The 13,383-nt window shown below is 34.1% G+C and overlaps 1 protein-coding gene across 1 annotated transcript in view; it reads right to left on the bottom strand.

Moving 5' to 3' along the window:
• LOC132548393 (atrial natriuretic peptide receptor 1-like) overlaps positions 1 to 13,383 on the bottom strand; it is a 33,832-nt gene that overhangs the window by 10,365 nt on the left and 10,084 nt on the right. Inside the window, exons 2-11 of the mRNA XM_060212258.1 lie at positions 7,561 to 7,670; positions 6,832 to 6,966; positions 6,342 to 6,548; positions 5,841 to 5,947; positions 5,153 to 5,260; positions 4,932 to 5,042; positions 3,087 to 3,219; positions 2,692 to 2,828; positions 2,352 to 2,469; positions 1,327 to 1,408 (exon numbers count right to left, since the gene is read on the bottom strand). Of these exons, the coding sequence (XP_060068241.1) occupies positions 1,327 to 1,408; positions 2,352 to 2,469; positions 2,692 to 2,828; positions 3,087 to 3,219; positions 4,932 to 5,042; positions 5,153 to 5,260; positions 5,841 to 5,947; positions 6,342 to 6,548; positions 6,832 to 6,966; positions 7,561 to 7,670 (1,248 nt within the window). The remainder of the gene's footprint in view (positions 1 to 1,326; positions 1,409 to 2,351; positions 2,470 to 2,691; positions 2,829 to 3,086; positions 3,220 to 4,931; positions 5,043 to 5,152; positions 5,261 to 5,840; positions 5,948 to 6,341; positions 6,549 to 6,831; positions 6,967 to 7,560; positions 7,671 to 13,383) is intronic.

Raw genomic sequence — 13,383 nt, 5'->3', positions numbered from 1 at the left:
ACTTGAAGGCTATATCTTGCATTAAAAATGATGTAAGCCTATTGCTACAACATAAAAATACTGACATATTACGTGGAGTTGATCACATAGAAACTTTGATCCCTATACATGCAATAAACAGTTCTGACACAGCTAAACATGATATGTTTTGCAAATAGTTTCTAGTATTTTTTATCTTTATAAGAAAGGGTTAAAATATCGATTAGATATTAAAAACGTTTCTGGTTTACTTGCAATATCACTTAAGTTCTTGCTTAAACGGTAACCATATTTTGATGAATACACTGTTCAAAAAATCCGAAGATATCTTACTTTCTTGATGTTCATTGAAGCTGCGCATAATGTAATATAGAAGTATACATATTTATTATAAATGGTACCTTAAACGACAACATTGTACTAAGAACATACTAGATCAATGTTATTTACAAACGGAATTTAGAACCATGTTTTTTTAGATACCTAATGCTTACACCGAGTAAAAAAGTGCTGTAAGCATGATATTTTGTACATGACTTTTAACAGGTAATTATTTGATAGACACATGGTCAGAGATACCGGAGAAATAACCAGTAAAGCAGTCAATATTTTGCATGATCCCCGGTCTCTAACTTTAGATTAAATGGTGCCTCCTTCTATAAACTTTTAAGAGATATGTGAAATCAGTTGAACCATCAGATGTTAATACTAGTGATAAACTACGTTGTTAATGCTAGGTTTACAACTACCAGACGTCATGTTTAATATGTTTTAATATTACCAGATGAGGTAGCTACAGACATGACGCTACAAAACATTGCTATCTACTCACCTTCGTAAGATGTCATAAACACTGCGTCACTATTACGGATATCGTATCAGATAGCATTACCCTCCTTATTATGTTAGAAAGAACAATTACATATGTTATACTAACAGAATATACTATTTGAAGTCCTACCCCTGGAAGACATCTAAACAATTCAGGTTTAACTATATCTTAAACTACATACCTCCGTTCGATATCAGAAATATCATCATCCGTAACGCAATGAAGCTACCTGCCTCTGTAAACGCTTTGAAATAGCAATGTATAGCATTACACCATACGTCTACTTACCTCCTTTAGATATTAAAAATATCATTCTTTACAATGTATAACGATGCCTCCTTACATCTGATAGACGTTTCTATGGGCAATAACAACTGACAGTCGAAAACAGGACATCCTATTAGAGGTATTTATCTCTGTAAGATGTTTAAACCGGTGCTTCCAATTATAACTACTTACCGACGTTAACCGTTTGAAATGACTTTGCTAAAGGATTTCGTATTAAAACTATTTACCTCCGTACGATGCTTAATATGATGATGACAACCAGAACGAACGACGACACGGTGACAGACCCAAGTATAATGACTTTATTATCTGTACAAAAATGAAAATAAAAAACGTCACAGGTCGTGGCCAGAGCCGGTGGTATCGTCAGTTACTACATACAAATATGATACAACTGTTATACAAAAGACACACTACATGCAAATATAGTACAAAGATTAGAAAAAAGACACACAACTTACAAATATAGTACAAAGATCATACAACATGTTTCCGCATCTGTACTGAAAAGAAGTCGTTAATTCAATCCTTTAATCAAATACTTGAATAAAATCAACGTCTTTTGAAGCTGTTAAGGAATGAAACTGGTAGCATGCTGGTTGGTGTAACTACAAACTAGCAAAAGTAGCTTACTATAACCGGTTAATGAGACATATAAATGACTATTTAAAATCTTAGCAAAAATTAGAACGATACTCGACAAAAATGCTTTTCTAATCAAATACACGTTTAGAATAAAATCACATTTTATTTTTAACGAAATTAAAGAAAGTGCAATATATATGATTAATTTGTTTATTGTAGCTGCAGCAGATGAATATATGATCCGTTGCTGTAATGATTTATGAGTTAATCAAACAACCTAAACAAACAGAATGTTTTTCTCTGTAGTGATGTTGAGTTTGCTAAACTTCAGTTCGTGGAAACAAACGTTCTTTACGTTTTATGGATTTAATCTATAGTAAATTATATCAATTGAATTATGAAATTTAATTTTAAATTATACACCTTGCATTCAAATGCTTATATTGAACGAGTATTATCCTGAAATAAAAAACTGTATTTTATCCCGTTTCCCTTTAGTTTTCGAGAAAAACTAAATGATGTTGTTTGTTAACTTGGATATGCTATATCTACTTTACAATTTGTATTCAAATGTGCTTTACAAAAATATGTTTGTTTTAAAAGACCGTTGTCTGTATTTATGATAATATATCGTACAGTTGAAACATGAAAAAATCCAAGACCATACCTTTCTCGGCTTTCCTGCATTTCTCGCCGTCAAAACCACAAATAGGAACATCAGGAGGGGCATTTTTGATGCTAATCTTTCCTCCTCCCCACCTAATGAGGTCCGGGTTCTCTACAGTCTACGAGGACAATAAAGAAAATGCAGTTTATGAATATATAAGCTTGTGCAAAAGATCGTACATTTTTGGTTTGTTTCATGACTGAATTTAAAATGTAGCATTTGACTACAAAGAGATCTTCATCCTTTTCACGTTACCGCGAAGTAATAGAAATATGATTTTATGGCAAAAGTATGACTTAGATAAGACATAGACGAGCATTATACTTCAACAAAAACGTACAGTTCTTGCAGCGAAGCTTGTTTTGTTGTAGTTGAGTTCTATGACTGTTTTGAACACCCCATCCTTCTGCATGTCCATCATACGGAAGTTCAGATAGCGGTCTCCTATAGAATCTAACACGATGTAGCCAGTCACGCCTGAATATAAGAACAGAAAATATGCCATGAAAATGAAGAATCGCATGTAACAGATATATCAAAACTTCAAATTTTATGTTTTCAGTTTACATTGATAACCACAATTTTATAACAAATCAATTTAAATGTCAATGATCCATTCTTGATATTAACATTAGCGAGAAAAACGAACAATGAAGAAGTTGTATGAGATTATAGAGAATATTCATTATCCACAATCCAGTGAAGTTTGTTCGGGCTAAGTGTCATATGCATTACCTTCAGCGAAGAAGTCTCCTGATCGTTTAAAGATATTGTTTCCGTTGGGGGCCTCGTTTTCGGACAAGGTTTTGTCGACCAACAATGCCCAGGCTAAGGTAGCATCATACAAGTAAGGGGAGTATGCGTCCGGCTAAAATGACCACAGAAAGTCAGATCTAAATACATCATTATTGATTGCAAGGGTAACGACAAGACTATAGGGGAAGACTGAGGAAAATTTCATAACAAAAAAGACACGATTAACAGCAGATTTTTGTCTAGTTTACAGTTGCCTTCCGTTTGAAATCTATTATATTATTAAAGATATACCTAAATATGAAATCGGATTCAATATGTTCAAAGTTGACTTTTGTTGCGTTTTGTTGGATGTTTGTGTTTCGTTCATATTTTTTATAATGCGAACAACTTACAGTCTTTGTACAAATGTAGTAGTTCGATAAACCTTTCAGTGATGACGGTATATTGGTTTCCGCGTTGTTTAAGTAGGAACTGTATACACGATACATAAATCAGTCAGACACCGCTTACATTAGAGTCTCTTGCTTTTATTGGCGTTCTATGTTTGTGGTCGTGTCACATCGGCTTGTTTACAAACAGAATCAGTGAAATGGAGTGTATGGTTCAGGAAGGCTTATCTGTCCAAAACGTTGGTGAGATACTGAATCTGAATATACCTAAGACTACTGTACATAGAATTTACAGGAATTTCTGCGAGTGGAAAATGGTGAAAGAACTGGGCCAACCCAAAAGTTTAACAGCACATGAAAATTTTAAGAGAACTGAAAACCGAGGGACAGACACCTTTGGCCAACATTTATAATAATTCTTATATTCATGAAAAGTATAAAAATATTTCATGTAAAACTGTATGGGTGTTTTTTTAATCAAATGAATATAGCAGATGTGCTTGTGAGAAACAAATTAGTTTTTCTCCTGTCAAGAGAGTTAAACATGTAATCTGATGCTATGAAAACCGCTTCTATACGGAAGAGGACTGGAAAAAAGATTCATTTCAAGATGGAAGTCAGATTGTGATTGAAAAAGACAACAGTATCGGAGGAAATCTAGCGAAGCATATCGTCCTGAGTGTATTTCTCCATGACTTAAAGATAAAAAGCTATGCATTATGAACTGGGAATGCATCGCAAATTAAGGTGCGAGACACTCGCTCCTGTTGATGGCAACATATATTCGGTAAAATATGTTGAAATTATAGACTAAAAAAACTTGTGGTCGGTGATTGTTATAGACGTTTTCACGATGGTAATGATGTGTTTTAGGACGACAACACTCCTGATCACCGCCTTTAATGCATTAATGGAAGCAAACGAAATATATACAATGAGCTAGCCGACTTAAACATCAAAGAAAATGTGTGGTTGATGATTAAAAGGGCAATTGAACACTTAGGTGGTAAAATAGAATCAAGCGAGCAAACACATCAAAACGTACTTTCCATTTTGACCAATTTTGAGGTTAAAACTATCCAAAATCTGTACTGATCGATTTCGAAAAGGATCTTTGCATGTAAAAAAGGCCCAAGGATACATCACGAAATATTATGCGAATAATATAAAATTTCAATCTATTTTCCAATATATTTGCAATCTTCTTCTTTACGTTGGTATACTTTAATTTGTTTTATGTAGATTCAAACTGCCAAGATCGTCATCTAAACAAAGCGCAAGCGGCACAACTATTGAAAACGTAATGTCACAGTCGTTCCACTACCTTTGTCCAAAGTCTGTACAAAAGGTTCCATTTCAGACATGACGTAACAAGTCATTTTCTGGTGACTGTGAGATAATGTGTTCCCTTTTGAAATACACTTTGTAAATTTACCTTTGTGGCATTTGGCAAGTTAATCCAGTTGGGACTTTGTTGATGGGCGTATTCCATTACAAACTCTTGGAATTCCTTTGCTCGTGTAGTAGTCAACGTGTCCATGTTTATCTATTGGAAATTAAATGTATTGGTTTAATTGACTGCGTCATACTTTTCCTGAATAGATATCATGTATGATAAACATGTGATATGTACATGCAGACTTTAATAAAACTCACGTGGATGACGGACTCAAAGGCTTCACGTGCATCATCGTCATGCGTGTCGTTCCTCTTCCAGCCTCTATTTGACGTTATGTCTCTCTCAATGACATCCCATGTATAAAGCTGCAAAGCGTATTCAAATATTTTTTTCGTTATTGCAATGCAATAATTCACTGTAGATATTCATTATAATTTGGAGCAAATGAAATTAAAATACACGATCAAGTGGGAATCGAGTAACGAATTACGGTCGCAGATATACAACGTCGACTTGATTTTTCACTTGGAGATGTGATATGAAAGTAAGCGAAAGAAAAGTGACCTTGTGTAGATTGATAATTCCCTTCTATGTAATAAATCGTTCATAGTCAATGTTAAAAGTGGCTTGAAACTATAGCAACACACTTTATTTAAGGGAGACATTAATATAACAACTATCACAAAAGTCACAACCCAGGGTAATTGTATACGGGAAAATCGTTTGAGTTAAAATAATGTATTCATTCATCTTATGTAACCAGGAAAAGAACAGTTTCAAAGAGGACCTTACAACTTGTAAAATCACGTTAGGTTTGGGATTGGGGCAAGGTCTACTGTGAAAAGCATTCATTCAACTCAACTACTGCAGACAGCAAACCTTTAAGCTGGTTGAGTTTTCTATTATATAACATTAATGTATATTACAGCGTGCTGTATAACTCACGTCTCCGTGAATACAGAGGAAGGCGAAGTCTCCATGTGTCATACCCTGTTGATGGGCCACCAGCATATATTTTCTCATCTCCATCCAAGGAACAGCGAAAATGATTACTACAAAAAATAAAATGGATATATATATAGTTGTTAAAGTTACGTGTATGTAACGCTAATACTTATATTGATTTTTATTGACAATTTCTTATATTTCACGGGCAAAGCAGGCGAATAGATACAACAAGCGAAGAAAAATACAAACAAGCATATAAAATTTTACAAAATACACACAAATTAATAACATCTTTTAATACAAATATAAATATAAAAATTTAGATAAAGAGATTCAGTACCATCATGTGAACAATAAATCGAAATACAAGTTACGGAAATAATTAAGAAAACAATGTCTCCATCATCAGTCCTTATGAATGTTTCCCTGTTATGGCATTTAAAAATATTTTTTTCTTTTTCTTACGTTCTGCTCTTCTTGACCGTTCGGAAAACTTACTTCTGGCGTACTTTCTGACCTGGTGGAATATCTTAGCAACTTGACTATCCTGCATCTGTGTGTTGACCATGTGTGTACTGCTAATGAAGTAGTTACTATCTGTAAGCTTAATGGCTTCAGCCACTGCTTTGTAGGGGTCGCGGTCGTCGTGGATCATGGCATACCGTTTCCATTTAAACATTGTTGACACGTACTGCAGGGTGATAGCTACAACCGTTTTATTGTCTTTTAAGTTGAATTCATTACATAGGCATAATGACCCCTAAAATGGTGGTCTCAGAATGAGATTTAAGGATAATTACTCGAATAAATGGAATAAAAGAATGTGTTTATAGAAACAAGAGGAATTATTAGGTACACAAAAACAGGAAATGGCAAATTTCTGTGATGTTGGCACGCAATCGTGAAAGTTATTTAGAATTAACTGTAAAACAATATTTCATTATACATTATCCAAAAAAAAACTACTTTGCATGTTTGCTATACGCACGGAACCTATTCAGTGGCCCGAGAAGTCGTATCAGAGTAGAGTAGGTTGTTCTGTTCTCAAATTCCACGTCATTTGACACCCAACCAAATACAGGAACGTTCCAGTGGGAGGCTAACTGAGCAACACCTTTCATAGCTGGAAATGGAAATTTCTGACTAATAAACACCAAGTATCTCAAGATAAAAGCTTGTTTTCAAAATGCAGTACATTAGAAAATGTTTTAATGACAATCAAAATATTGTTAGGTATTCATGTGCTATATCCGTATGCATGTGTTGTAAAATTGCATAATATCAACTTAAGCAAAAAGTGATAATTTTCCAAAATTTAAATTGAATAATGCAAATTCAATATAACTGATTCAGGACACCTTATCTTCAGATAAAATCGATCAGCTATAGTAAGGACACCCAAAAAATGATCATGTATGGTAAGAATATTTCGTAATACCGATAACATGTAGTAGTTATATTGGGGACAGCAAGTAACGCCGGTAGCATATGTAATTATGGTCAGGACAACCAGTAACACCGGTAAAATATATCAGTTATGATCTGGATACACAATATCAACGGTAAAATATATCTGTTATAGTCAGGACATTAATTTGCCTGTCATAGAATTTATGCAATTATGTTTTATGAATCTGTATATCACAATGATTCTTCTGCTACGTAAATTTTAATATCGAGTGATATCAATAGTGACATTACTGATGTAGTTGCCTACCTGCGGAACATGGAGGGCCGAGGAAAAGGTGAGGCTCAAAATTTATATGTGCGTCAACGGCTGCTGCCAGGGCTGACTTAGAGTTACAGTCCGAATCAAAGTGCATCACCCTGGTGGCAAAATGATATAAAGATAAAAACAAAGAAATGTTTACAGAATCTTAGTTCAATTAATAATGGAAATGCGGACACAATACTAAGAAAAGATTGCATGGACCCATTTGAAGGGTGGGGTAGGGTGAGGTAGGGTGAGGTCAGGGGTGGTGGGAAGTGGGTAGGGGTGGGGTCAGGGGTGGTGGGAAGGGGGTAGGGGTGGAGTCAGGGGTGGTGGGAAGGTGGTAGGGGTGGGGTCAGGGGTGGTGGGAAGGGGGTAGGGGTGGGGTCAGGGGTGGTGGGAAGGGGGTAGGGGTGAGGGTGGGGGAGTCGATTTGTGTAAGTGTCAAGTTCTCAAATGAAATAAGTTAAACCACGACGGGAACACGAACGACATGACAACCATAAAACTTCCCTAAAGTCTTCATCAACCTGGACCTGCAAATTTGAACCATTGTGAAAGTACATTGTATTTGTCAGATGTCGGCATCTTACACAAAATCTCAATATGTGGATGGGAACAATCCTTTTAATATCGTAGCAACTGCGACAGGTAAACACCATAGGTTGGAGAAACAGTTATGTTATTTTATAGATGGAAAGTCGATATCATCACATTTTTTGCAGCTTATTTGAAAGCTATTCTTGTTTGTTTCGTTGTGGGAAAATATTCTGGCACGTGGCTGAAATAATCGGCTGTCGTGTCCTTAATTTCTACAACTGCCATGCATATTCGACAGAAATGAACAATATATTACTTGTTGGTTATTATCACAAGACTGGACATTATGAATAAATCAATAAGTGAAGTTGAATCACCTGGACATGTGTCTATGACCTGTTTTGATAAGCCGTACCTCCTATGAAAATAGAAGCTTTTAATATATTGTTCATTTCTGTCGGATATACATATCAACAAAGAGTTCTATGTTTAGTTTATCTTGAAATTCACATGTGATAACGTAAAAATGTAAAATCAAATGTTACAAAAAAGTTTTATTGAAAATATTTATCATCGATAGCATAGTAGAGAAGTGCGGCCATATGATGTAACAATTGCAATTTTGAGCAAAGGCGGTTGAGTATTTTTAAACTGCACTTGACTTTGGATGTTGTCATATATACAATGACCAGCCTTTGAGTACATAGTGAGAACAAATATTTCCTCTCCTGTGTTATTCAGTACGTAGTGCAAGTCATCAATTTGTCTCTGTTACAGATGTTTTTTTTCAAACCATGAAATTACTAAGTGGATCATAAGCACTTTGAATTTGATTAATAAATCAAAACATTTTCAATTTGAATTTTAGATTGCACCATAAATATCTATATATATATATTGTTGGTGTTGTGTATTTGAATTATGTTTGCACGTATTATCCAATATATTTTCTTTATGCTACACTTGTAAATCAATCTTGATACAAGGTTAACTCAGTTTACGCGTTTAGTTGTTTCAGTAGGATCCTAGTATTGTGTTCTACTATCGAAACCAATGTAGCTAAAGGTCAGGAAACGGTCGACTGAAAACTATGTATACTTATAAAGCGAAGAAATTCCAAGTATCGTTAGATTAAGCGGGGGTGGGGGAGGGGGGAGGGGGGATAGTTTCCTGTAGTATTGGGACCAGTAAATATATAAAATCAGACTTTCAGATCATTTTTTATATGATTAATTGCCAATAGACAAATGATGAAACAGAAAACCATCCGTGCTAACAATGTTATCCCAACTTTTCTATCAATAGCTTCACTCTGATTTATCAAGATTTACAAGACGGGCGACTTGATGCAGAAGACGATTAGCATGTCCCCAGAACACCTCGTCGTTTAATACTGCAACGTTTGAAATGATTTCTCCCGCTTAATTATCATTTATCTAAGCACTGAAAAATCACCGGATTGTATTTACCGTTGACATGAATGAAATCTTGATGACAGATAAACAGAACGACACCTGTTGACAATAATTAGCCAAACGTTCAATAGGTAATTAAACATTAAGATAATTTTTGAGATACCATCGTAAAAATCATATAGCTATATATTTTCCCTTGTGATCGATATTATTCTTCTACATAGCACCAACATTACGTTATAGCATTACCTTGTTATCGAGACAAAATCTACAATCTATTATGAATACTATCCAGATAGATTAACATCGAGTTAATGTAGAACTTAAATAATGGGTTTACTGCTTTCTACTGTAGCAAGAATTAACGAGATTGTCTTCCCAACAAACTTTAACTTATTATTTGTGAGACGAGCTTGTCAGGAGAGTCTTTAAATGCATAAGTGTTACAAACAAGTTCTTTCATTTCATACAGTCTTCTTAAGAAGTTTAATGAGATCTCTCAAAGGTAAAACGCATAGCAAAGAGTGACATAAAACGTCAGAACAAGCTATTTGATAACGGACAGTGAAATTTATTAGAAGAGGTTCACTACTGTGATCACTAATGATAATGCCTCATACCACTTTTACAGTGTATATCTGGGTCGAATTCAAATTCACCTTTACGAAGTATGCATACAGATATTTAATTTTACGAAGATATCTGTGTCAAACGATGAGATATTTTCATATGAATTTACAATTTTCAACATTAAAGCTGCATTCACCTGCATTTCTAATAGCAAATTACTTCATGTTGTTCTATAATGGTGTTTGTGATGTCGGATATTTTAGCAGTAATTGAATGATCTTCAGTATGTCAGCATCATTAGTTGAGAAAGCATGATGCCACCATCGTGAGAGTTGAAGTTTTAATACAGACGCTTCCAGAGGTCAGATCGAGATCAATAGCTGTATCCGACATGGAAAGTATATATGTTTGATATTTGTGAGAAATTTTGGTATATAAAGTAAACATAGTCGTACAGTCTTAACGTTTATAACAGTAGCGGGGTATTACAGTACTGCTTTTGATAGGTTACCGGCGGAGTCAACAATGAACATATTATTATAGATAACCTAAGCATTTCACAGCACTTGACTTATGACAGGTCTTACCGATTCCTAATCACGCCTATAGCAGCCTTATTTTGTTTATGATTTTAATGCTACAAAATTAAGAATGCCAGTTATTTGCGGAGATTAGAGAATACATCATAAAAATTATATAAATTTGATAAATGGTGTCATAAATAGTAAATTTGATCAACGATCCCCCTCCCCGCTAAAAAAATGAAATAAACCATTTTTTGAAAGACCTGATAGAGAGACTTAAAAAACCAAAGAACGAATTTCAGTATAAGGTGATAAAGATAAGCAATCGATTATCCTCTATTAAGTTATAAATAACACTGCAGGTGACTATTTGTATATCTGAGTAAATGTAAAGGTGACAAATACCTTTAGTGGTTTTGTGTAAACATGTGAAGATATGTAATCAAGTGTCGCGAGCTAAAGGAGTGTACTAGACTAGTCAGTCTCACCTGTATGTGTAATTAACTATTAACGCGTGGTCAAAGGTAGTCTACACGCTTGTCAACTCCTTATGTTTACAACTGCTAGGAAATGTCACGGAATGAAGTATTGAGATGTTAGGTAATGTTGTTTATGAAACACAATTACCGGGTTATACACATCCTTGTGAATAATTCATATTGTAGATGTGGTAATATATGTGTACAATGTCTAATGATTTTAAGCATATAACAGAGTATCTGTAATTCTTTCTGCGATGCTGATGTCAGAATGTACGAAAGATATAATTAATTTTCACTTATCATTTTTTTCTTTTTTTTTTTAATAACACGTATTTTGTGATTTTGTTTTTAATCTGCTATAGAATGATACCTAAATAATAAGACAAAAAGGAGTGAAAACGCTTAATTTTTATTTGATTTAAAGGTCTTTGTAACCAAAATATGAAAACTTGAAAATAATGACTTAAATCGTTTGTTAGACCATGATCTAAAATTCAACGTTTTTATTTACGACTTTATGCTTAGATAGAGATATATTCAAGCATATCTTTTACAATAAAAAATAGGGGGTCACTATGCTTTGAGCTTTATCCAATTTTCACTCAAATATCCAGCTTTACAAAGATCGTAAAACAAACTGAAATATTCGTTATCAGGTCCTTAAAATTATGGAAGGTGATCAACCAAATCAGAATTCATAAAAACAATCGTTCAAATTCAACAATAAATTCAAGACTAAAGAAATGCAATCCTCAAGCGAGCTTGCTTTAAAAAACTCTATATAAGCTTATAATTACCACTATAGAAAAAACAGTATTAAAAAACAACAAAAAAACTTAGTTAATCAGAAAGTAATGTCACGTTTTACAAGTATGTCCGTCAGAGAACGACTCCTTGCACGAAAATCGTGATAATTGGAATACATCCTTGAATATCGAGTCGTTACGGATTCAAGGAGGTTGCTACACAGAAATAGACAATTCATATTAGAAAAATTGAAATCGTCACATTTATCATACAGCTTTATGGTAAGATGTCCACGTTGGTTTCGTTGTAGGGAAAAATCGAGATTAAGCGACTGATGCACGAGAGTGTGTCGTATCCTTGATGTCCGATTCTGGTGAGTATGTATGATGGACGTGGTCAATAGATTTCTTGTTATTTAAAGACAAGACGTCATCAATATATCTAAAAATGAAATTAAATAACGACCTGGTTTAATTAGACCTTCGATACAATTATCCTTATATGATTTTTTTTAAAAGTCGGCCTACAGAGTTAATTCCCATATATGTGCCAATAGTCTATTTGAAGATCTTACCACCAACAAGATGAAGATGTTGTCAACCAAAAACGAAGTACACTTCAGTAATGATCACAACCATATAATAAATATTATTTATACCGCTGTTCAGAAGTAAGTTCTCGTAACATAACAACCAACGAAGGCGTTTGTTCGGTTTAGAATGGGGTATGATGGTATACAGAGTGGACAAATGAAATGCTGTTATAGAAGAAATGTTTTGAGAAGGGGGCGTTGAAGATTGTTTAAAAGATCTTCGGGTTTCTTTAAAATCCACATACTATTAATTCCTCTTTTTAATGTATCACAATAAGACTCTAACCAAGATTTGATAGTGCTAGCAATGGTAAGTATTAATTTTGACAAAAGTTGTCATATCATATTAATCTATGTCCTCGCTTCAGATCAAACAAGGCCTTCATACATCCTCAAGACATTATTTCAAGAGTAAAAACGTTTTTGAACACCACAATTTCAAACATGTCGGAGGGGCGATGGCAAATCCATGTAATACTATTACTTTATATATTTTGATTACAATCTGTTAATCAACAGATGTTCCACTAGGTCAGATTCTCCAATTTATACTTCAAACAGAATGTGTAGGTTTCTTGGAAACGAATGCACAAAAAAAAACACAAAAGAGAATAACATCAGCAGTGTCTAACGTTTTCGCAATCTCGTTGATTGTACAGATGACACATGCTAATACAAATTTAGAATTACATATAGTGGAGTCAAATGATGAATTAAGCTATATCAGTTCGAGTATCGCTGTAAGGTTACTACCTTTTTCTTGGGAACAATATTCAATGTATTTGTAGTTTACAAAAACACTTTTTATCCCAAAAGTAGAAAATACGATTTTTATTTTATCCGTACATAAGCAGAATACTGTTAATTTCACTGTAAAAATTAGCATCAACTCATTAAAAAGAAAACTTCGATCATCTCGTTATTACCAGCACTACTTGCTAGTCTGATAATTTCTGTGT

The sequence above is a fragment of the Ylistrum balloti genome, unplaced genomic scaffold, assembly GCF_031769215.1.
Source record: "Ylistrum balloti isolate Yb309-2 unplaced genomic scaffold, AGI_CSIRO_Ybal_v1 Utg370010, whole genome shotgun sequence".
In the NCBI taxonomy this organism is placed as follows: Eukaryota; Metazoa; Mollusca; class Bivalvia; order Pectinida; family Pectinidae; genus Ylistrum; species Ylistrum balloti.
The sequence above is the reverse complement of the archived record's forward strand: the minus strand, read 5'-3'. Positions and strand labels throughout refer to the sequence as shown.